Genomic DNA, 24588 nt, shown 5'->3' with positions numbered 1-24588 from the left:
GAATGATGGAGAGTAACCCGTGATCAGTGACAACCCCAATGCTAACACTAATGTTAACACGAACCCTAGGCAAAGAAAATATCATCTTTGTTTTTAATTTCTCTTTCAAGGATAGCAGGCATGGAAGAAGGAGAATAGTGATTCTAACAGACACATCAAAAATAATTAATTTTTTTAATTTTATAGGATTGGGGTAGGGTTATGACTTCGTCGTCAGAGAGGTAAAAGCAGTTTTAACGGTTCACAAAAGTGTGTAGAGATTTGAGGTTTAAGTTTGAGAAGTGCCATTACTTCCCTAAGCCACTGAAAGCAGATATGTCTTGAAATTAATGTCCAGCCTCCCAGATAGCCACAGCTTTGAGTAAATTTCTATGAAACTGAACTTATTCAAAGTCCCCTTTCTGGTACTTGATGAAAAACATTTAAAAAATCTTTTCCGTTAATCTTAAAACAGATTATTTTTGGATTTTATTTCCTGTGTGTATTTGTGTGTGAACTGTTCCAGGTATGTCCACAACCAGGACTGGGCCAATGCACAGCGGGTGGCTGAGGGCCACGATCCAGAGAGCCTGTCTGAGGTTCTGGTTGGCCAAGCCAAGTTCTGCTTTAAAGAGAATGATTTCAAGAAGGCTGAGGCCTTCCTGCTCCAAGCACAGAGACCTGAACTAGCTGTTAAATACTACAAGGTAACTCCACCTCAAATTTATTTATAAAGCACATTTTTAAAAAAAAAAAAAAACACTACCCAAAGTGCTGTGGAAAACATAGAGTGGCTAAAAAGACAAGGGAATAGAAATAAAGAAAGAAATAAGAAACAAATAGATATTAGTGGGTGATAAACAGAATCATGGCCGAAAACAGCACAGGAAATACAAAGACCAATGACACACTCAAATGTCAGTGAGTAAAAAGTCTAGTTTTAAAGGATCGAATGGAGGGAGCAGATTTGAATGTGAGGGAAAAGTTGTTCCACAGTTTGGGGGCAAACACACAGAAGGCCCAGTCTCCTCTGAGGTTAAATCTAGCGCTAGGGACAGTCAGAAGCATTCCGATCAGCTGACTGGAGGGACATGGAAGATTAATAGGGGTGTAAGAGGTCATAGATGTATTAAGGAGACAAACCATGAATGGCTTGTATACAAACAGGAGTATCTTGAAACTGATTCAGACCCTCACTGGCATCCAGTGCAGAGATGCTAAAACATGTGTAATATGACCTCTCTTTTAGATACCTGTGGACAGCCTACCAGCACCAGACAAGAGAAAATGCGAACATGAACACAATTTTGCAATCTCTCACAGAAAGGAAAACCTAACTTTTGATATGGAACAGAGATGAAAAAAGCTGTTTTAGCCACTGAGTTAATTTGCTTGTTAAACCTAAACCCAGAGTCATATATCACACTAAGAGTTTTGGCCTAAGGGTTTACATAAGTGGACAGATTTCCAAGTTGATCAGAAAAACTTACAAAGGAATTGGCAGAGCCAAAATAGAAAATTTCTGTTTTATCCTCATTCAGCTGAAGGAAGTTTTGTGCCATCCAGTTCTTAATGTCCACAAGGCATTTGATGATGCTATTCAGCCTGGACTTGTTGGGATTGAGGGGGAGATATAGTTCCATGTTGTCAGCTTAGGAGCGAAAAATTATATTATGTTTACTGATTATTTGACCCCAAGTAAGCATGTGTAGAGAGAATGGGACGGGACCTAAAATGGAGCCCTGAGGTACCCCACAGGAAATTGTTACTGTTGAACAAGAATAGTTTCCAGTAATGTAGGAGAAGACCTATTTTTTAGGTATAAGGTGAACCAGTGTAGTCATCTGCTACTGATACCAGCACTGAAGTGCATGCGTTGTAGGAGGTTGTTGTGGTCAATGGTTTTAAATGCAGCACTGAAGATTGCACAGTTCCCAGAGTCACCTACAGGAGCAGATCATTGTATACTTTGGCAGGGCTGACTCTGTTCTGTGGTTGGCCTGAAACCTGACTGAAACTCAGAAGTCTTGATGGAGAATTACTTTGTCTAAGACATTCAAGAGTAGAGGAAGTTAGGAGATATTTTTTGTAGTTTTTGGCTAAGTTAGCTCCACAAGCCTCACTTGTCTCAGAAAAAAGACAAGAAAGTATTTGTAGAATTTTTTGCAATTTAGTGAAAAATGTCTAAAATTGCAGGATTCATTTTTCATTTTTCAGATGTTGACAATCTGCCTGATAGTCAGTTATTTAATTTATTTCGTGTCTGTTTTAAATTCAGGATGCAGACATGTGGAGTGATGCCATACGTATCTGTAAAGAGTATATCCCCAATAAACTCTCCATGCTCCAAGAGGAGTATGAGAGGGAGGCCTCCAAGAAAGGACTCAGGTGAGATTAAGCCCATAAAATAAGTAACCACTGACCTTCATTTCTTGTGGTGTTCAAATATTTTAGGTCTAACATGGCAGAGTAAAAGATGAAGCACAGTCCTACTAAAGAAAACCCAAAACCGTCACTGAAGCTATATCTAGTTACAACATTTGAAGTCAAAAGCCTTTCAACTTGACTCGTGATTATTTGTGGGACATTTTTTAACATATTTTGAACATTACCAGAAATGCATCTATGCACAACGAATCAGTTTGATGCTTTTTTTACTCTTTTTTTAAAAAACACCTCACGTGTACTCCCAAATTTCAACTCCCGATGAGGAACAGCTCATTAGACAGCAAACCAGCAGCATGCAGCTCATACCCTCCTCCCATCGTTTCTCCCGCTTTAATGACTTGTGGGAGGAAACATCAAAAGTTACCAATGGAAACGGATGAAAAAGAGGGTTTGAAGAGAGAAAACACTGAATTATTCTTGCAGACTTTACAGCTCAGGCTTCAGATAAGTGCAAAGCTTCTCGTCTCCCACGGGCATCCATCTGCAAAGCTGTGATGGAACTGCAGCTTGTAGAGGATGAACACAGTTCTAATCTCTAATTTCTAATGAAATGGAAGCTAATGACAAAGACCGATTATTAACAGGACAAGTAAATATATTAAGTGATTGAGATGAAAAGGCTGTGGATAATACGAAAATGTAGAGTACATTCCAGACAGAGAAAAACATGGATTCACTGAAGACTAACAGGGCAGAGGAGGGCAAAGGAACTAATACTGCACGATAGAGAGGGAAGTAGTGAGAAACGAGCTGATAAGAAAAGAAAAGAAAATTAAAGAAAAAACTAAACTTAATACTACAGAAAACTCATTACAGGAATGACAAAGAAATCCAAACAGGAACCAGACTCGGTCGTTTATCAAGCACTGAAACTTGCAACATACTGTAAAAAAAACAAAAACAACTAAAGATAAACCAAAACTCTGATATATTAACCCAAAAATCCAAAATTCTAAAACAACACAAAATGAACAGTTATGTGTATAATTTCTGTTCCATGAAGTTGAGGAATAAGGCACACACACATATAGAATGGGATATTGCTTTCCAGCATGTCCTGGCTGAAGAAACCTCTATTCACGCCTTTAAGGCTGATTACCTGTGATGATATGTGTATGGCCCCGCCTGCACATATACCCCCTTCTCTCAGCCTCTTCTCTCAGTTCGATAGCCGCTCTTCGTCGAGCCAAGCTGCGCAGTGAGGCAACCTTGTGTTGTAACTCGTTCCTCTCCTTCAGGGAACAAAAGTTATACACATAACTGTTCGTTCCCTTTCAGTCGATTCACATGGTTCAACACATATAGTATGGGACATATATACACGCCCTGCAGAGTATCCATCAAACTGGAGTTGGACCACCACCACCTTAGTGTGTGGTAGACCCAGCTGAAAGGACAGCATGAGCCACCGATGGGGCTGTAACGTCCAAACGATTGAACCGGGAAAAAAAAGTGTGCGGTTTTAATAATCGATTCATCGATTAAAATCGATTCTGGCTTGGATAACGTGATATCGATTCATTAAAATCCTGAATCGATTTTTTTCTATAAATGCATTTTGCCCAAAATTCCAGAATCTCAGGTGAAACGTCACAAAATTTTGACAACCACCAAACATTTAAAACAGTAAATGAGAGAAGGTACACGGCTTCTGCACAAAGACGTAAACACAAAGCGCGGACCCGCTGATCTGGATCAGTGAGATGTCGCCTTTCTTACCCGACAGCACGGACACGGTCGGGGCTGAAAGCCGACAGCTCGCTGATTCTGATGTTTCGGCGGGTCCGCGCTTTGTGTTTACGCCCTTTTTGCGCTGATTCTAAAGCTGTTAGTTTTATCTCTCTCCAAACAATATTGACCGAACCAGCTGCAAAAGAAGATCCAAACTAAGCTTCACATAAACATCGTCAAGGACTCCCTCTTACTTTTGCTGTTTTGCTTCCACCACAATAAAATCACACTTCATGCACAGCTCTCTCTCTCTCTCTCTCTCTCTCTCTGTATACTTCAAGAACAGTTTCCCGTCTAAAAATATGTTTTCTGCATTATTCGCTTGCTTGTTACGCACAAGTCTACCGTTGTTTACAGCGCAGTCGGCCGCTGTTTTTTTTTTTTTGTCCTTTTACTTCCGAAAAGAAAACCTAATTTCTGCCGTTCAATAGGCTTCTGAACAAATTTAAACTTTTTAAAATTATACAAAATGCAAAACGCTTAGCTGTGTCTCTACTAAAACCGCTGTAACTTCAGAGGTAATGTTCATAAGTTGATTAATGGTTTTCTTTCGTTTTTGATGTACTGCAGAATATTTTTTTATAAAATCCCAAGCCAGGAAAATCACCTTCATGTTTTTCTGTGTTTTATCTTCAGCTACTTTGACACAAAGGCATCTGCTGTGACGCTTACACCTTTGATAAAGTCTGGAAAGTGTCAGCTTCCTTTTTATAGATACAAAAATATGTAAATGTACTGATCTGAATTATAATATTTCTGACTGTCTGAGGCAAAATTTTCCAGATTCAAATCGAATCGATTCTAGAAATCAGTGACGATACCCAGCCCTAGTTAGAACTGAGGGCTGATTGTGATGGCAGGGGTTATATGTGTAGGCAGGGCCCTATGCATGTTGTCTGAGGCCATCTGCCTTAAAGGTGTGAATAGAGATTTCTTCAGCCAGGACAAACGGGGGCGGGATATCCCATACTATATGTGTTGTACGGAGTAAATCGACTGTAAGGGAACCCTAGCATTGACACAATTAACTGTCAATTTACCATTTAGTAATGGTGGTTATTATTATAGCATTAACTATTTTATGCCATGATTGTTATGAACTGGTAAAATAACATAGAAATTAAATAAAGCTATTGTGAAATGTTTAATATTTTTTTAATTTAAAAAAAAGAGTTTATTGCCTGTTGGTTCATGAAGAAGTAACAGCAAGTGTGAGTTTGCTTTTATTACGGATTTGGAAAAGATTTAAAATGAGCATCATGTGAAGGGGACTTTTTTGTGCCTGTTTATGTGAGTCTGTGTGTTTGTTTGTGGTTTCAGGGGTGTGGAGGGCTTCTTGGAGCAGGCGAGAGAGTGGGAGCAGTCGGGTGAATATTCCCGGGCCGTGGAGTATTACTTGAAGGTTAAGGATGACTCAAACACGGCGCTGATGGAAAAGTGTTGGATGAAGGTAAAAAGGAAAAACAACTGCATAGAACTGTTAATTCACATGATCATTAGTTCTTTTTAACAATATGAAATTAATAGTAAGTTTTTTACACGTGTAGTTGCTACTGAATAAAGAAGAGCTTTTAAGTCTGTTATGGGTTTATTAGAGAGGCAGGTTTAAAAAACAAAAGTTAGCCTTTAACCTAGGCATATTTAAAAAGATCTTACCCTGAATATAGATTAAAATGTCTTATAGAATTAAAAACATATTTTATACATTGTGAGGAGACCCTGGGGCAGACCCAGTACAGGCTGGAAACACTATCTCACGGCTAGCCTGGGAACGCCTTAGTGTTCCCCTGGAGAAGCTAGAGAAGGTGGCTAGAGAGAGGGAGGTCTGGGCTTCTCTACTTACGCTGCTGCCCCCACGACCTATCGCCAGATAAGCGGAAGAAAATCGATGGATGGATGGATGTATTGTGTAATTTATTTTGGATTTATCGGGGGGGAATCCCACTGCTGGTGTAGAAGTCTCAAAAACTCACAAAAAATCTACACAAATATGATACACTAGACATAAGGGGTTAAGATAGTGAGTGGGAGATTTAACCTTCTAGTACAACAGTCATCACAAGCTTTTGCAGTTACATATTATTCACAAAATTTATTTTTACACCACAAACACTCCAAAAGGTCGAAACCATCTAAAGGATAAATGAATTATTTTCAGATCTTTGTCCTAGATGCACACGGAAACCTTATATATATTTTGAAATGCCATAAATTAAAACATTACTGCAGCTCAGAATGTGAGAATCCCCTTTTCAGCTAGATTAACAGTATTAACTCGATTTGTCAACCTGCCGAAAATATCTACTTACATTGTGTCAAATCTTAAAAGGAATTTAGCACTGCATTAAAATAAATCACAATCGGTAGTAAGTTGACAGTTTGGCTTCAAGGCTGCGGCCGAGGGTTGAGGTCTCTGCAAAGGTCTGTCCACTCTTCATAGTTTTCTCTGTCTTCCTTTGAGCCGCTTTCCCTGGAGTGTTCGTTTTATCTTTGGCATCGCTGTACTGTTTGTGCTTTCATGACATAAAAACTACAGACAGTGATTTATAACCATTTCAAACAGTGTTTATTTCCCTAAAGAAGGAAATTATTCAGTAACTTATTCTCTGGTTCTGCAAAAATAGTCCAGAAATAAAAGAAAACTTCCCACCATGACCTTTAATGGGCGTACTGTAGATCTTATATTTAGACAGCATCAGTAATTACTTTTCACTTTTACTTTAAGCTCTGTAGTGGGTGAAGGACAGAATAGATGTTTAATTGTAGTCAAGAGTACCACTAAAGGTGGAGGAGGGCGAAAGGTCACCAACATCAATAGGTGATTTCTGCTGTGAGCATGAAGATACGCAGCACATACTGCATGTTATTGATTAAAGTGCAGAGGTCAGATTATTTGAAATGGGAATGGTCAATCTCCGTGATTGTAAAGAAGCAGTCTTGAAGAGATCACAGAGATCAATAGATAGTTTTTTTTCCCAAGTGAGTTTCATTAGGTCAGAAAATGCTGCACCTGCATTACAGATGAGTCAGGCGATACACTGATTTAAGTTTTGAATTTTTGATTCCTTCCTGTAGTGCGCTTCATAATGACCTTTATTCCAATTATCTGTTTTTTTAAGACACGTTATATTTAATAGGTGAAAGTGAGTGCTATCAAACATGCCAAATGCCTCACAGAAGTAGCTGATTCTAGTCTATTTAAATGTAGAAGTGCTAAATCAGAGATTACACAGATGTTGTTTAAAAGGGACAATAATTAAAAAAAAAAAAGCATTATAATTACAGCTAAAAGAATTCTGCAGTCTCGTTTACAGCTGTTTAGTTTTTCAATCTGAAACTGTTTTTAGTTCCTCAAATGTGAACTTTTCCTGCTTTATGGTGTTTTGTTTCTTTTTAAATTAGATTACTGTGGACTCTCTGTTTAAACCTGAGAAAATGAAATGTGGACAGTTATTTTCTGCTATTTATATAATATATTTATAAATTAACTAGTTAACTATGAATGAAAATAGATAGAAACACAAGGTACAGTCGTATTGGAAATATTGCATTAGAAGAATTAAAGACTTTTTCTTCAAGGCACAAACAGCAAAGTCAGTTCATGTATCACCAACTATCCCCACAACCAGAATCAAATGGATTATATAATGATTACGGTGACATTATATTGCTTTTTGAGATGACAGATCATGACAATTTTATATTATCACCATTGCAAAGATCTCTGTTAATATCTTTTTAATGTCATGAGCTAAGAAGTTGAACTCTTTCTCCCTCGAAGTATGACATCATCAGTGTCAGTACTGGTAGGGCAAAACAGCAGTGGTAATAAGAGGCCGTTTTTAAATATGTACCATTTCTTACACTGCGGTGGCTCAGAAACTGGTGGAATAACATCAATTTGGGGGCGACCGTGGTTCAGGGGGTTGGGAAACTCATCTTGTAACCGGAAGGTCGCCGGTTCGATCCCCAGCTCTGTCTGTCTTGGCCGTTGTGTCCTTGGGCAAGACACTTCACCTACCACCTACTGGTGATGGCCAGAGGGGCCGATGGCGCGATATGGCAGCCTCGCCTCTGTCAGTCTGCCCCAGGGCAGCTGTGACTACAACTGTAGCTTACCTCCACCAGTGTGTGAATGTGAGAGTGAATGAATAGTGGAATTGTAAAGCGCTTTGAGGGTCTTGAAAAGCGCTATATAAATGCAATTCATTATTATTAATAGCCCCACCTACTTTCTTAACTGTGTCCTGAAAAGGTTATGAAACAACTGCTACTTTGTTAAAATTTGGTTTTATAATATTTTTGCTGTACAGAATATCAAAAATGCCAAAGACACATATTGTAAGGAGAGAAAAAAATTTGTACATTATGTCTCGGTGTACACACAGATACTAAACGTATGTGTGACTGAGAATAAAATGCAAAAAATTAGAATAAAATACACTTGAAGTAGGAAAAATAAGACACAATAAATATTTTTTATCGAAAAAGTTGGGAAAATATTGTGCTACAGCACCCACAACATTTTAAAAAATGTAGTTCATTAAAATCAATACCACAGAACAGATACAAAACAACAGAAAACTATAGTAGTTAAATAGGAAATAGCTTAAGTCCATAATGAATATTGTGGAAGTGGTAAAGGTTTTCTGTGTCTATCCTCATGGCAGTGGAGCGGAAACAGACGTTCAGCTGCATGTCCAGTCAGCGGTTCGATCCCGGGCTTCTCCAATCTGCATGATGACGTGTGAATGTGTTCATGACCAGGATGAATCACAGTATGTGTGTATATGTGTGAGTGGGAGTCGGGTGCCTTGAGTGCTCAGTAAGTGCAGAAAAGTGCTATATAAATACCACTAATACCGAGTCCATATGAAGAAGATAAAATAAATCAGTACTGGCTTTATCTTCATATGGTACCCACTCTTTCTGTCTTCCTATCCAGAATAAACTCTCTTGTCCCAAGCTACATTTTCTCAAACCAGAAAACAGAGAGGTTGCTGAAAAGGAAATGCAGAATCTATCAAAAGGGTTTCATGGATTTGTTGCCCATTAATACCAAAAACACGTTGCCTACCTTGATTCTATTTCATGAAATAATTGCAAAAATAAACCCTAAAAGGAAAAAAAAAAGAAACGTCTTGAGCAGACTTGAATAACAAAATAATGACAAAACTAAATGTTATATTTCTATATATGGTTTGAATGGATTTTTCCTTTTTGTGTCTTTTTGGGTGTCCTGTACTGTTTGGCGTGTGCACTCGCTGTGTGCATATGTCCAGGCGGCAGAGCTGTCCATCAAGTTCCTGACAGCAGATGTAGCTGTGGAGGTGATCCAGGTGGTCGGACCACGACTCGCACAGCTGAGGAAGTTCAACGCCGTGAGTGAAAACACACGTAGATTCAGTTAATAAAACAATACACACACACACACACACACACACAATCCAAATATATATGCTCTTATAATAAGGTTGCCCCTTTCCTGTGTCCTGTTTGTATTTGTTTGTTGAAGGCTGCTGAGCTCTACTTAAACATGGACCTCATCAAAGAGGCAATCGATGTCTTTATTGAGGGTGAGGAGTGGAACAAAGCCAAGAGAGTCGCCAAGGAGCTGGAGCCGAGGTTTGAGAGCACACAAACACACACAAACACTCGAGTGTATCATAGTTATTACGGGCAGAACAGCAACAAAGACAAGGGCCGACATTGAATTAAAACTCAGAATAGAAGAAGCGAACAGAAAGACGAAGACATGCTGGTTATTTTTTCAATGTCATATCAGTTTTATTAAGCATGCGTGCCTCTCTGCCCTGTTTCTTATGAATCTGATATTTGACAGGTATGAGGACTACGTGGACCAGAAGTACAAGGAGCACCTTAAAAACCAGGGCAGAGTGGAGTCTGTAAGTATAAGTATACACTCTGACACCCTGAACCAAACAAATAAAAAAAAAAGAAAAGCTGACATGTTATCAAGCTAATATTGACCCAATTATGACAAAATTCAGCTTCCAAAATCACTCCAAGCTGTTTGATCCAGAAAAATAACTTTTTGTAACGTTTATATAAAGCAAAAAGAGATAAATATCTCTCATTTGATCCATTTCTGTAGTAAACAGCAGCATGTTCCTCCTAGAATAAGAATTTGTTACGTTTCACTGAGATGATTTTACAGTGATTGCTGTATTTCCTGCACCATTTCACTGCTCTGTGGAGCCCTACATGTCCTCCGAGTTGTTTACTTTGCCAGTGCCATTTGATAAATATGAGCAGAGAAAGACAGAAAATGTAATGGTCTAATTTCAAGTTTCATGCTGTGTTTCTTAGAGCTGAAAAAACTGTTTGTTTTTATTTTTGATGACTGTGTTCGTTCAGCTGGTGGGAGTGGATGTCATGGCGGCCCTGGACATCTACGCAGAAAGAGGCCAGTGGGAGAAGTGCCTGGAGACGGCATCCAAACAGGTATGTCTTGTTTGATGTCATTAAGAGTTCATATTATATTGTCACCTCTTTTGTTTTTCGGGTTGTTAAGCAAACAGCTTGTGCTCAAATCAGGGTTTTAAAGTTCTAAAACAAGTGAACTCTAAAGCAGGGCACAGGGGAAAGAGTCATTCATCGTTACTTCAAACAACCAGGAACTTTGTGCGAATTTGTTGGGAAGTAGGGATGAATGACTCTTTCATTCATCCCATGGAGCGATGATGCTGGGAAATCTACAGGGAATCCGGTGATTCTGATAAGGTATTACACATATAGGCAGCGGGCTAAAATCCCAGGCAGTTTTAGAGCAAAAGCAGATAACCAGGTGAGGTCAAGGTGTTAGAGTTTTAGACAAAGCAGTGAGCAATTGATAAACTAGAGGTTAAGTGATGCCAGTACTACACTAGGGGATGAAACAATCACTGAGCGGAGTTCAGGTCTGGAGCTTTATGATGCAGGTAGGTGATAATGATGAGCAGGTGCCCCAGCTGAAAAAGCATGGACAAAAACAACATGTACAGTCAGACCGGTGACCGGTGGTTGTAACTTTTCTTAGAGTGGGAGAAGGTCAAGGATGAGCCGGACTGAAGGTATAGGAATATATGATCTGATGTGGAATGTTCTTTGTTTGAGAGTGTTTGAGAAGGTATAAAAGAGTTCAGGGGGGCGTCCTTCCTCAGAAAACTATTTTGGTGTTTGACCTGAATGTTTTCTCCACTGCAGTGTTTTTTTTTTTTCTTTTTTCTTTTTCCTTAATAAACCTCACTTCAAAGACACGCTCACCTGGTGGTTGCAATTTTATTTAAGATTTTCCACAACAGAAACAAAGAGGACTAACCATGTCCTAGCTGCAGCTAAGGGTAATTTGTTGTTACCTCCAGTAAAAATGTGCTGCAAGGCTCCAGGAAAGCACTTCCAATCCTTCTTAGAGCCGAATCCAAAGTGTCCATGTCTGGAAATGAGATGATCCACTTTGGAGCTTTCTCAAATTGTATTACAAGTTAATTTGAGACATTAATCGAACACTTTTCGGCACTGAGGGGGTGGTTCTTGTTTTGGGTGGGGGTTCTGTCCCATCCGAAGTCCCCCCTGATTCAACCCTGGTGATATCAGACAGAAAAGCAACTTTGCAGCAGCTAAGTAGTTTATGTTGATTTATGTTTCCCTCCAGTGGGCCTTAATGTGCAGTTTTTTTTATGAACTAGCTAAACTCATCCCCGCACTGTGGCAATATTCAGACAAATAAGGCCTGCATGGGCATTTCTGTCACACAAGATGAAGCATATTCGGGCGCTCATGGACAATTATTTCTGCTGAGGCAACACTTTTTTTTTTTTCTCGTGCTTTTTGGTCTTGTTTGCTCGTTAACAGGCCTCATTGACCTCATTTTTTCTGTCAGGCTTCATAATTTTTGTGTTGTGTTTTGTCAGACCTTTCAGATCCTCCATAAGTACATTGCTCTGTACGCAACACATCTCATTAAGGATAAGGAAGCTCCAAAGGCTGTTCAGCTCTACATACAGCACGGAGTACCACCAAACCCTCAGGTACACACACACTTCTTATAGCTAATTCCATTCCCACCTAGTGGGTACCCTAAAGGTACATTATCCTTCTTTCACTGCCTGATAACCCAAGTTTCCCTCTTTAATGTAGAATATCTACTCTTAGTTTTGTAGTCTTCGTAGAAGGTGAAATTATATGAATATTCCAACCAAGAATCACAGCAAAATGTGTTATAGACATGCCAGTCCACCATGTCCATTTCACGCTTTGCCTCTCTGCTGTGGCCAGTTAGGCAAAGAAAAGATAAAGTAAGCATAGAGAGACCACAAACAGATTGGGGTGTGGTGTATTTTGTGCAAGATTTTGGCACGATGGGGATGTTTGCATAGTTTCAAACAACCCACATGTTTTTATGCAGTTCAGTGTCGACACGATTGCATTGATTGCCAAGATTGTCGACTTTGTTGTTATATGTACAGTGTGAGTCTCAATTAGCGCCACAAAAGCCAAATAGCTAGTGTTTCTTAAGCATAATAAACCAATTTCTTCTCCAGTTTTTACCCCTCAGCCGTATTGTTGTCACCCTGCTATGCAGGCAGGTGGCGTGGACACCTAAGTTTGTGAATGCAATAGCTTGAGAATGAGACGATATAGGATTTTCAAATTGACAGCATAGGTGCAAAATCTCAGACGAGTTTGAAAGTAAAGGTCAGACATCAGGTTTTCTGAAAATTACCCAAGATTTTCTAATTAAACCATAGGTGTATCTATTAGAAGGCTGAGGGGTAGCAGGTGGCACTGCCAGTATTTTTGTTTGCTATAAAGCGGTATTTACAACAAAACTCTATGTTACCTTAAGAGCTTGGAGCCCTGGTTTACATATTTTTATGGCTCTTGAGTCAGTCAGTTCCAGATTATTTCAATAGACAATAATATCAGTGACTTTACGAAATTATATTTACACAAATAAAAAGCAAACTGACTGTGAAAAGGCAGCTGTATTTTATTTTTAAAAAAAGATATTTTGATTTCTATTACAGCCTTAACAACATGATTAAAAAGAGACATCTCTTGCTTATTATTTTTTACAAGCTTTGCCATTTTTTACAATCAGAACTTTAATATCTACAAACGCCTGTTCCTGGACCTGATTAACCTTCCCGACACCGATGGACCAGAGTCCTACCGCATGTTCGCCGACCTCCGCAATTTCTTCTTCCAACTGGTAAATCAAAATTAGTAAATGCCTTTATCGATCCATTTTAAAAAACATGAAAATAAGTTTGTCCTCATAAAATGCATCAATTTTTAATTTTTTAATTTCTGTTTGCTGTGATTTCAGTGTGAGAACATGTCCAAATCAACCGAGGCAAACACTCCGGCTCATGAAGATTTTGAACAGATGCTGCTAATCTCTCACTACTACGCCACAAGATCTGCTGCTAAAGGAGTCGAGCAGCTGGTATGAAAACGCAAACAGCACCTGCCTAAATACAGAATATTTAAGAATGAGGACATCTTTGAAAATGACTTTGTAAAAGTTGCTCATAATTGGTGAGAATTCAATAATAGAACAAAGCACTGTGAAGCCTGGAGTCTTGTGGTAACAGCATAGATGATGTTGGGTTAGAGAATTGACGGATGTGAAAACACCTTGTATTGTGGGTGGATCCACCATGTGAACTGCAGAAAATGTGACCAGCAAGGCAACATTTGCCTGCCACCTCCTTCCGCGCTATTCGCTGGTTTATTTCTGTCCGCACAAATCATCGTAAAATATAATCGAAACGAACTCCTACAGCCATGTTTCCCTCACAAAAGGTCACTTGATTTCTGATTAGTTTTAGACAAAATTTGTCTTCAAATTGTTCAAATTATTTAGTGTTTTTAGAGCATGTATGTATTGCAAGAAAAAAGTTCTGTGTCTTTGCTCAGAAAAATAAAAACGTGACCAGATTTCATTTTGGTCCCGAGGTCATCTCCTGGTGCACCTTGGATGCTTCCAGTACTGCTTCTTCTATTTTTAGATGTCCTCCTGTAAGCCTCTTTCTGACCACCTGCACATTACCATCTGTGATGTATACTCGATCTCTGCCTTTCATTTTGGGAAAGAAGACAATGTCACCAGGAACCAGACACCACAGGACATTATAGAAGACTTCAGTGATGATAGTCCGACCTAGGCTAAACAGGAATCCATGAGGGGAGTCACCAAGTGGACAAACAAAAAGAAACTAAAAATACACAGAGCTCAATGTGCACAGGTGAACATAGTTGAGACTTGGCCAGGCAGTCTTAAAAAAGCACAGGAAGGATGCACAAAGAGGTAATTACCAAAATAAAACAGGAAGTGAAAACAGTGGAAGACAAAGAAACAGATAGACGAAACAGGAGGAGACTCTAGAAAAATGTGAACACTTAGAAACACGAGTATGAATATCAGTTAAATTATAACAGGGAACAAGACAAAAAAAGACCATGTCATGGTACAAATCTAAACCTCTGCTAGGTAACTGATGATGATATGTAGGAAGCTTTACTTTGGGGTTTTTTAAGTGTTCTCTTCTTCTGCTGTGCATTTTCAGATCAGTATAGCAACCAAGCTCTCCGTGTCTCTGCTGCGTCACACTGAGCTTGTTCCTGCGGACAAGGCTTTCTATGAGGCGGGCCTGGCCTGCAAGGTGAGTCCACCAATTAGAGAGGATGAGGTGCAGCTGTTCTGCTTTGGTAGTGCTGATGTTTTTTTTAGTTTCAGGTGCATGTTCATAGTCTAAAATGTTCCTCCTAGACCACAAAATTCAATGAGTTTTCTCCACAAAGTTGGTAATATTCCCAGATATTCAATGATTGAAGTACAGGGTGGGCCATTCATATGGATACACCGTAATAAAATGGCAAGAAAAACAATGGTGTGCTTGGTTTCAACGTAACTTTATTCTTTCATGAGTTATTTACAAGTTTCTGACCACTTATAAAATGTGTTCAATGTGCTGCCCATTGTGTTGGATTGTCAATGCAACCCTCTTCTCCAACTCTTCACACACTGATAGCAACACCGCAGGAGAAATGCCAGCACAGGCATCCAGTATCCGTAGTTTCAGGTGCTGCACATCTCGCATAGACAATTGCCTTCAGATGACCCCAAAGATAAAAGTCTAAGGGGGTCAGATTGAGAGACCTTGGAGGCCATTCAACTGGCCCACGACGACCAATCCACTTTCCAGGAAACTGTTCATCTAGGAATGCTCGGACCTGGCACCCATAATGTGGTGGTGCACCATCTTGCTGGAAAAACTCAGGGAACGTGCCAGCTTCAGTGCATAAAGAGGGAAACACATCATCATGTAGCAATTTCAAATATCCAGTGGCCTTGAGGTTTCCATTGATGAAGAATGGACCCACTATCGTTGTACCCCATATACCACACCAAACCATCACTTTTGTTGTTCCAACAGTCTTGGAGGGATCCATCCAATGTGGGTTAGTGTCAGACCAATAGCGGTGGTTTTGTTTGTTAACTTCACCATTCACATAAAAGTTTGCCTCATCACTGAACAAAATCTTCTGCTTGAACTGAGGGTCCTGTTCCAATTTTTGTTTTGCCCATTCTGCAAATTCTGTGCGCCGATCTGGGTCATCCTCGTTGAGATGCTGCAGTAGCTGGAGTTTGTAAGGGTGCCATTTGTGAGTAGCTAATATCCGCCAAAGGGATGTTCGACTAATGCCACTCTCCAGTGACATGCGGCGAGTGCTACACTGTGGGCTCTTGCTGAATGAAGCTAGGACAGCCACTGATGTTTCTTCATTAGTGACAGTTTTCTTGTGTCCACATTTTGGCAAATCCAACACTGAACCAGTTTCACAAAACTTAGCGAGCAGTTTGCTAACTGTAGCATGGGAGATGGGTGGTCTTGTAGGGTGTCTTGCACTGAAATCTGCTGCTTTAACCCGGTTACTGCATTCACCAGATATCAACACAATTTCGATCCGCTCCTCACGTGTTAACCTCTTCGACATGTTAATGGCTGTGAACAAAGAGAAACTTGAAACTCATGAAAGAATAACGTTACGTTGAAACCAAGCACACCATTGTTTTTCTTGTGACATTACCAATAAGTTTGATGTGTCACATGGCCCTCTTCCTATTGAAAAAACAAAAGTTGTATCCAAGAAGGCCGACTTCTAAATGGCCACCATGGTCACCACCCATCTTGAGGAGTTTGTCCCCTCACATATACTAATGTGCCACAAACAGGACTTTAATATCACCAACCATTCCCATTTTATTACGGTGTATCCATATAAATGGCCCACCCTGTACATTTAAAAAATGCATTGTATACTTCAGGTAGTCCATGACTACTTACAAGCCTTTAATTCTGCTCTATTGGTGATTGGCCATTAGAGGATAATCTTTTTGAAGGAGCAGATACTCTCGGTCTAGTGTTGATTCTACGTGTTATGTTTTTAATTCTGGCAGGCTATTGGCTGGGAAAACATGGCCTTCATCTTTCTCAACCACTTCCTGGATCTGTGCGATGTACGTATTGTAGAAATCTTTATTTGTGACCTTTCTGTTATGTATTCCGTGAATACCAGCAAAATCCCATTATAACACCATTACACCATCTGAAGTTTTAATGTGCAAAACAGGAAGTTTGCCTAAGAAACTTTTTATATTTTTTAGGACTTTAAAATGTAATCTTTTCATTTGTGATTGGCTGATTTTGTTGTCCAGGGCATTGACGAGGGGACTCTGGACACTCTGGACCACACGGACTTCCTAGACACCGACATTCCCTTTGAGGTTCCAGTTCCCACCAAACTCTGCGTCACAGTAAGACATCATCACCGCCCACCAAACACATATCCCACCGGATGCGCTGCGGTCAGACTGATAGATGAAGACAATATTGGTGATGTGCTACAAATCAGATCTGGTGCAGTTAGTGTCACATTCCTCTGTGATATTCTTTACAAATGAGCACAGATGACAGATCGCTCCATTTAAGCACCCAGTCTTAAGCTGCAGGGTCGCTGTAGCTGCAAATTAGAAAGTATCGGCAGGCAAACAGGTGGCCTGTGGGCCAAATCAGGCCCTCTTAACAAAAATCATACTTCACAGTCTTACTTCACTGTTTATAGGTCACATTAAAGCTTGTTTTTATTAGTTATTTTTATTATCTTGGTTATAGCTTCTTAAATATGATGACCAAAATTTGGGGGGGGTTTAGGAGTTGGGGTTAGAGAAATTGAAAAGAATAATAGTAACTATATAACAGCCCATTTAAGATTACTTTGTCCAAAAGTCTTCTTTTGCCTGAACAAGCTCAACCTATTCCTGTTTATGACACAGTCACTGAGTTTCTGTGTAGGAAACTCATATCACTGCAGGCCGTCATCACACAAACTGTATTTTTTTTATATAAAAAATCAAACTCAACCTGACATGCAGCTCAGTTGCAATGAGCAATGTTTAGAAAAGCTGTCTGAAAACAGCGTGTGTGTTACAGGTTGCCCAGCGGGACCAGATCCGCGACTGGGTGCTTATGGTATCCATGGACCATCGGCTCGAGCAGGTTCTGCCACATGATGAGAGGAACACATACGAAGCCTCGCTGGTGGCCACCAACACCGGCCTTCGCTCGCTGCCCTGCGTCCTCACCGGTTAGACACACACACACACAGAAACACTCAAGCATGTCCAAGACTTATCAAAGTTTTGTTAAATTCAAAGATTGAAAAGAGATCAGAGGGGAAAAAAACTGCAAACTGATGTGATGCAATAGAGAAAAGCAAAAAGCAAGAAGAAAAGTTTCATCATTTATTTTGTGGAAAACATGAAATAATTTAATAAAAAATTGTGTAATTACCATAAAGTTGCAACATGTTCTCTGTTATTTGGAGCTTTTATAGTTTACCTATTGTTAAACTTTCTTCTCACACCCATGATGTTTGCATACAGTGCTGACATTTACACAACATCTAATTTACTAAAAAGATAAAGTATGGTGTCATTGGGGATTTTGAATTCTAATCCACTTTGCAATGCACGAGATTTCACACACGCTTTAACGTGAGCATGTTGATGTAATGAAATCTAAATTCAGGAAAGTGTTGAGCTGTTGTTTGAGGTGTTTTGGAGATTTAAGATGGATTTGTTCTCAAATAAATGTTTAATTTTCACCTCTGTGTTATTTGAAGAAGGTAATCTGTATTTAAGGGAGACCTATTTTGCTCATTTCTATCTTCATGTTTTTACTCTTGGTCTCTACTAGCGAAGCTTTTTGTTATTCTCTTATATATCTTATACTGAACCTTAGTGCAGCCGCTCAATTCACCTTTTTTCTAGTTCCACAACCTTAAAGCCAACATCCTTTTGATTGGCTACCTGTCACAAACAGAAGGTTTGATCAGCATATCCTCTCTCACTGTGAACAACACTGACATGAAACTGTGGCCTTGTGTAATATTAATCCAGCAATAAAACAGTATATATGTGACAGAGAAAGAAATGTATAATAGGTCCACTTCAAGAACCTTCATTTAAAACCTAATGGACCATTCAACGATTTTCTTTCTTAAATTTTAATATGAAATGATAGCTACTGTATAATAGAACGCTATCATACACAAAACATGCTGTGGCCTTGCTGTAAGTGTTGATTCTCCAGTTTGCTGCGTGATTGTGCAGTCATACACAGCGTGTAGCCTCGCTCTGTGGTGTTCCTGCTTTCAGGCTACCCCGTGCTGAGGAATAAAATCGAGTTCTCTGCTGCGGGGAAAGCAGCCAACAAGGAAGACTGGAACAAATTCCTCATGGCCACGAAGGTGAGATCAAACAGAGAAACTGTGTTTTTGTAAGCTGAAAAATTTCCGTGCATATAAAAACAACACAAACAGATCTTTCTGAATGAAAAACCTCAGGAGTGTATTTGACTCCACAGGGATTGTAATTAAATGCAGTGTCATTCAAGGTTTTGAGGAGTTTTGATTAGTTTTTTGAGGAACTCAAAACTTCCAAAACTCCTAAAACTTACCCATTGGATGAGAGAGAAAGGAACTCCCATCATGGAGCAGTACTCAAAACTTTTCTTTTCTTTCTTTTTTTTCAAAACAAAGGCATGAAGAAAACATTTCTTTCAGGTTCAACTCTCTTTGAAACAACGCTGATCTTTAGTGAAAATGCTAATGTTGGTTTGTAATTTATTGGATTCATTATAACTAGAAAAAAATAATGGTGCATGAGTTAGAGCTCAACACTTCTTGGCTTCTTATAACTCTAAATCATATTTTACTGTTGATAATATCATGTTTGTGTTACTTCAAGATGTTCTGCAAAAAATAAGATTGGCTGGGCACCACCACCAGTCATTAGGCAGTTGCTGGAGGCTGCTGGCTAGTTGCTAGGTAAAATCGGTCACTAAGAAGGCGCTAAACCAGAGACCTATTTGAGATTGGTATGGTTGCTAGCATAGTTTGCATAGGAGACAGAGTTATCTGCAAACGCTCGCCGTTTACTCTCCAAATTGGAAAAAGTACAGCATAAAATGGAAACAGACATGTGCCTTCAAAATAAAAGTTCTACCTTACCTGCAAGCAACATATTTTGAATGGTGCAACTTTTACTTTGAAGACGAATGTTCTTCATTTCCCATTTACATTGCGTTTTTCACAGTTTCACTAACACTTGGCAGGTAAATACTGATTACTGATATAATACAAGTCAACATGGCAAGCAGCTAACAGCCAAAGCAATTTGAAAGAGAATTTCAGTGCAGCACCATATACATCTTTGTGACTAGTTACATGATAGTGACTGCCAGCAACCACTCGCCAATTGGTCGCAGAATACATACTTTATCATAGCAATCAGTGGTTACTTGGGGCCACTGGCCACCAGCTAGAGACCAGGTCTGGCTGAATGGGGCTTTAGCGATTGAGTTCACTTAGCAACTGCTAGCAACTACTCATTAACTGACTTGGGAATACACAATTTTCCCCTGCGACTGGTGGTTCACAACTGGCAAAGCATGAAACTGAGGCCTAACCTTCCTGAGTCTTACAATACTGAATTAGTTCATCACATTGAGAGAAATGAAAACAGTGGTGCTTATTTGAGTTTGAATCAGCAGATGAATATACATAGCATCCTTACCTCCCTTCTCACGTGTGTTTCCTGATGGGCTGTTGTTTGTGTTTCTCTCCTCCATCTCCCCACAGACCACTCACAGTCCAGAGTGTCAGGACGTCCTCGAGTTCATCAGGCAGTGGTGTGGCGGCCTGCCGGCGTCCGGATTCTCCTTCCGCTGATAGAACGACCTGCAGCTCTGCCCTGTGCCTTTTTTTTTTATTACTCTCTTACACACTTTAAAACACCTGCTCTTCCTTCTATTCTTCCTCATCTTTTCTTTCTGCAAATTCAAACATTTCACAGGAAACCAACTTTTTTATTGTCCCCAGAACTTTATCATTTTTTTTTACTTTAAAAGTAGTTTCTAAGCCCAGAGGAGAATACACAATCCTTTCATTTCAGTTTAAACCAGTTCATGATTTTCTTCTTTAAAAGGCACCTTAAAAGTATAGTTAAACTGTTAAATGTTATGTGTTACATGTTATATGTTAAACCGTTGTATGTTAAACTGTAAATTGGTAACATGATAATAAAAGTACATATACATGACTTTGAACCTTAACAGTTGACAATTTAAGAATTCAAGAAATATATTTAGTGCTTTTTTCTGATTCATTTCTGATTCATTTTTCTGATTTCATTTCTCATTCATCAGCTAGCAGCCTGTTAGAAAATTGAAATGACTGAGAAATGTAGCACTTTGAGCTGATTTAGCAGTTTCTCCTAGTTTCTGGTCATTAGAGTAAGATACCAGGCTGACAAGAGTCAATAAGCATTTTTCTAACATTACTAGTCTTAGAATTTGACCACTGTCAGAGCAAAAGCACAAGATAAAAACTCGTAAGTATTTATTAGAATTCAGGTTCACATATTTCTGAAGCAACCTCAGAAAATCAGTAAGGAGCTCGAAAATGTTTCATAAAACAGCTAACAACAAAAAAATAGACAGTGCTCTTCTTTGAAGTCTCAAAACACAGAAGAAAAAACAAAAACCTGTTCATATGCTCAGTGTGTGTTGGCCCCAACCACAAGCCCTTTTAGTTCCTGAGCAAAAACACACAAAAAAGTGATTTCCTGAAACAGCTCTTGTGCTGTAGTTTAAGTTAAAAATGAATAAACTTTGTTGGGGAATAATTTCAGCGGCGGATTAATCCTTGTTTGGTGCTCTACTGAGAGCGGTGCAGAATCAAAACAAACTCAACATCAGAGCTCTAAAGCACCAAGGAATACGATGCATCGGGATGAAGTGATGCTGTTTGCTTTTGTTTTTTCCAAGATGTTTCATTTTTGTTATTTATTTTATCCTCTGACTGGTCAGTTTATCCCAAGGTGCAGTCACCATGGAAACACATATCATCCATCTAGTTGTTTCTATGTATTTTCTCATCATCAGAAGGACTTTGTCTCAGGTTTCCGTCTGTGGAGGCTTTCCCCTGCAGCAGATATTACAATACTTAATAACCTGACACTATGATGCTGTGGCGGTGGTTTAGGACTGTAATGTTTGGCAAAGCTTTTACTGAGTGTTCAATATGGAATATACTTTGTTTAATAAAGTTGCAATATAAAAATGTTCAGTGGTTTTCTAAGCATTCATCATATCCTGCTTCATGCTTCTTTGTGACTGTAATGAGTGGAACCACATTCAGCTTTATGTTAAGCCATTAAGATGTAAATTTAGCAATTTTAGCATTTTAGAAAGAAAAAAACAGCATCAACTGAAGCATAGTTGATGTTGATTTCTTTAGATGTAAAAGCCACTGTGGTGGTGTGCAGAGGCAAAACTAGAAAATATATGTCATTGTCCAAAACCTAACCAAGCTAACTAGCTTTAGCTGATAACTTGGTACTCCACCATCATCCAAATATGGATATTTTGACCGTATCTGACCGCAATACTAAAGGCTTTAAAATACTAGTCCACAAACCAATAGGTCATTATCCTCTCTGTTGGAATCTAACAGGTATTATTTAGTAATATTGTTTCAGGTAGTATCTTTAATAGGCGTTTATCACTCGTGCCTATAACTGGGAACAGGGCCTCGGTGGAGGTACATGAGTTGGAGTATATGAGACTGTCGAGATCAGAGAAACTCAGCACCCCTGTGTCACAGTCCAAACAAACTCTGATCTTCTTGATCCTATTCCTCACTGAAAGAACAGAGACTGAATTTGATGGTGAGGATGCTTTGTATTTACCTTTACAAAACTCCATTGTCCATAACCCAGAGTGCGAGCCTAAATGTCCTTTCCTTTTGACTGACTCTGGTGCCACGCCCAGGATCCAGTGTGAACTGTGTCCAAGTTCAACTTCCCAGCTGTGAAGCCCTGAGTTAAATCCCTGAGAGCCGAGGGTGATGCAGAAGCTGTCAAATCTCTCCGGGTTGTTGGGACACTCTACTGTCCGTCCCTGTTTAACACCACTCAGATCTTCAGACAGGTTGAGTCTTGGGTGGGCAGTGTTTGGATCCAGAATCACAGGAGTATACGAGCTGGCCTCTGCCATCTTGTTCAAGATGTTGAAGGTCAGATTGCCCAGGTGTTTGGCCTGGTCCAGCAAAACTCCTAGAAGAAGCTCTGGATCACCCATCAGGGGATGCTCCTGGACCTGTTCTGCTGTAGCCTTGTAGTTGTTTAAGAAGAAGGTGTCTTCAGCTCTCAGCTCTTCCTCTGTTGCTCTGATAATTTGCGAAAGAGCTGCTATCTCTCTTCTCAGAACGTCCACCTTCTCCTTCAGCACCTCACGCTTCCGCCTTTCTTCTGCACTCACAGCAGCGATCCTGGCTTTCTCTTCCTCTTCTAGAAACTTGTGAAGCCTCTTGAACTGCTTCTTAATCTGCTTCTTTGTGTCTTCAGCCTGGACTTTAACATGTTCTGTTGTTTGGGTGTAGTTTCCTTTAGTTTGTTTCAAGAGCTTCAGCTTCTCCTGTAAAGGCCTCAGGTGTTTTTGAAGCTCGTCTCTGTGATCACGTGCAGCTTCATCAACGGGTCTGAACTTATGATCTGCGTGATTTTCGGAGTCTCTGCAGATTAGGCACACTGGTTCCTGGTGGTCCAAACAGAAAAGTTTGAGTTTCTCTGAGTGCAGGCGGCACAGAGCCTCAGACTTCTGATCACTCTCCAGTAAAAAGGCCTCACACAGATTCTTCAGTGCCAAGTTGCAAGGTGGGTGTTTCTTCCCAGATATGCGCTTACAAACAGGACACTCGAGTGCTTCTTTCCTTCTCCACCATCTCCGGAGGCAGACTTTACAGAAGCTGTGGCTACAGGAAAGAAGAACTGGATCTCTAAAGATATCACAGCACACGGGACAGTGGAGGTTGGCCTCTGATCCGGAGGCCATTTTCTCTCTGAGTGAAGCCAAAAACACAACAAGCAGGTTGCCAAAAGTGTTTCGCTTAATTCTATAGCAATACTTCCCGTCGTGATTTCACTCGGGCTGCAGTATTCCAGTTTGGCTCCCTGTGCCACCACTCCACTCAGATGCAGGTTATGTCTGGTGCGTCTCCTTCCAGTGGAAACATAATAACTTGAGTGAGTCAGAGAATGGGAGGTGCTTTCTCAGTGGTTTTCCTCTAAATGCTCAGCTGTAATAAACCAGGGGTGTATTTCATTCCTCTGTGTTAGCGTAATTGGTTTGATGGATACTGCCATTTTCCTTCAGGGCACGCTGACTCATGCTGGCAGACTGATCTTGGATCTCTTTGCCAGTCAGAAACTAAATACATTAAGCTCAAGAGTGTGTTTTTAGTGTTTTAAAGGTTAACGCCACCGGTTACAGATCATGAGGAGTAAGAAAGGTTTTTTGAACCAGGGGTTTGGTTTAGTTTAAGAATAAATAAAATATTTATTTATAATAATAATTTTATTTCTTTTAAATGCTCAGTGTAGCACTATCCACTAACTATAGTGCTAAATGCTAATTCTGTAGTACAAAATCTATATGTGCAGACATAGTTGGGAAATTTATTTCAATTTTAATTCCATTTCAATGCACTTCAGTTTAAAACCACAACAAAACCACAACAAACGTAACAGTCAGACGGTCAGAATTTAGTGTGAACAGCATGAAAGCATGGATCCATCCTACCTATCTCGGATTAAAGGTTCAGGATGCTGGTGGTGGTGTAAGGATGTGTGGAATATTTTCTTGGGGCTTGTTACCAATAAAGCATTATTTAAATGTGAAAGCTTATTGCAGTATGTTATTGCTGACCATGCCCATCCTTTTCTAACCATAGTGTGAAGCAGGCCTACAGGACTGTGGTGCACTGACAGGAATAGTAAAATATTCATAGAAGTTGCAC

The 24588-nt window shown here is 39.7% G+C and overlaps 2 protein-coding genes across 2 annotated transcripts in view; one reads left to right on the top strand and one right to left on the bottom strand.

Moving 5' to 3' along the window:
• The window catches only part of ift172 (intraflagellar transport 172), a 54306-nt gene extending 32452 nt beyond the window's left edge, over positions 1 to 21854 (top strand). Inside the window, exons 33-48 of the mRNA XM_084953092.1 lie at positions 506 to 686; positions 2258 to 2367; positions 5479 to 5608; positions 9441 to 9539; positions 9674 to 9783; positions 10001 to 10064; positions 10537 to 10623; positions 12072 to 12188; positions 13262 to 13372; positions 13490 to 13609; positions 14733 to 14828; positions 16628 to 16687; positions 16886 to 16984; positions 17661 to 17814; positions 18887 to 18978; positions 20371 to 21854. Coding sequence (XP_084809218.1) covers positions 506 to 686; positions 2258 to 2367; positions 5479 to 5608; positions 9441 to 9539; positions 9674 to 9783; positions 10001 to 10064; positions 10537 to 10623; positions 12072 to 12188; positions 13262 to 13372; positions 13490 to 13609; positions 14733 to 14828; positions 16628 to 16687; positions 16886 to 16984; positions 17661 to 17814; positions 18887 to 18978; positions 20371 to 20460 — 1720 coding nt within the window. The 3' untranslated portion in view covers positions 20461 to 21854. The remainder of the gene's footprint in view (positions 1 to 505; positions 687 to 2257; positions 2368 to 5478; positions 5609 to 9440; positions 9540 to 9673; positions 9784 to 10000; positions 10065 to 10536; positions 10624 to 12071; positions 12189 to 13261; positions 13373 to 13489; positions 13610 to 14732; positions 14829 to 16627; positions 16688 to 16885; positions 16985 to 17660; positions 17815 to 18886; positions 18979 to 20370) is intronic.
• A 46-nt stretch (positions 21855 to 21900) lies between these two features.
• LOC146372086 (nuclear factor 7, ovary-like) lies at positions 21901 to 24069 on the bottom strand. The gene has a single exon (XM_084953093.1). The coding sequence runs from the start codon at positions 23622 to 23624 to the stop codon at positions 22239 to 22241; it is 1386 nt and encodes a 461-aa protein (XP_084809219.1). The 5' UTR covers positions 23625 to 24069; the 3' UTR covers positions 21901 to 22238.
• Positions 24070 to 24588: the final 519 nt, after the last annotated feature.

The sequence above is a fragment of the Perissodus microlepis genome, chromosome 15 (assembly GCF_051167445.1).
Source record: "Perissodus microlepis isolate ML-2025 ecotype Zambia chromosome 15, ASM5116744v1, whole genome shotgun sequence".
NCBI classification, from domain to species: Eukaryota; Metazoa; Chordata; class Actinopteri; order Cichliformes; family Cichlidae; genus Perissodus; species Perissodus microlepis.
This window is presented reverse-complemented; position numbering and strand designations above follow the sequence as displayed.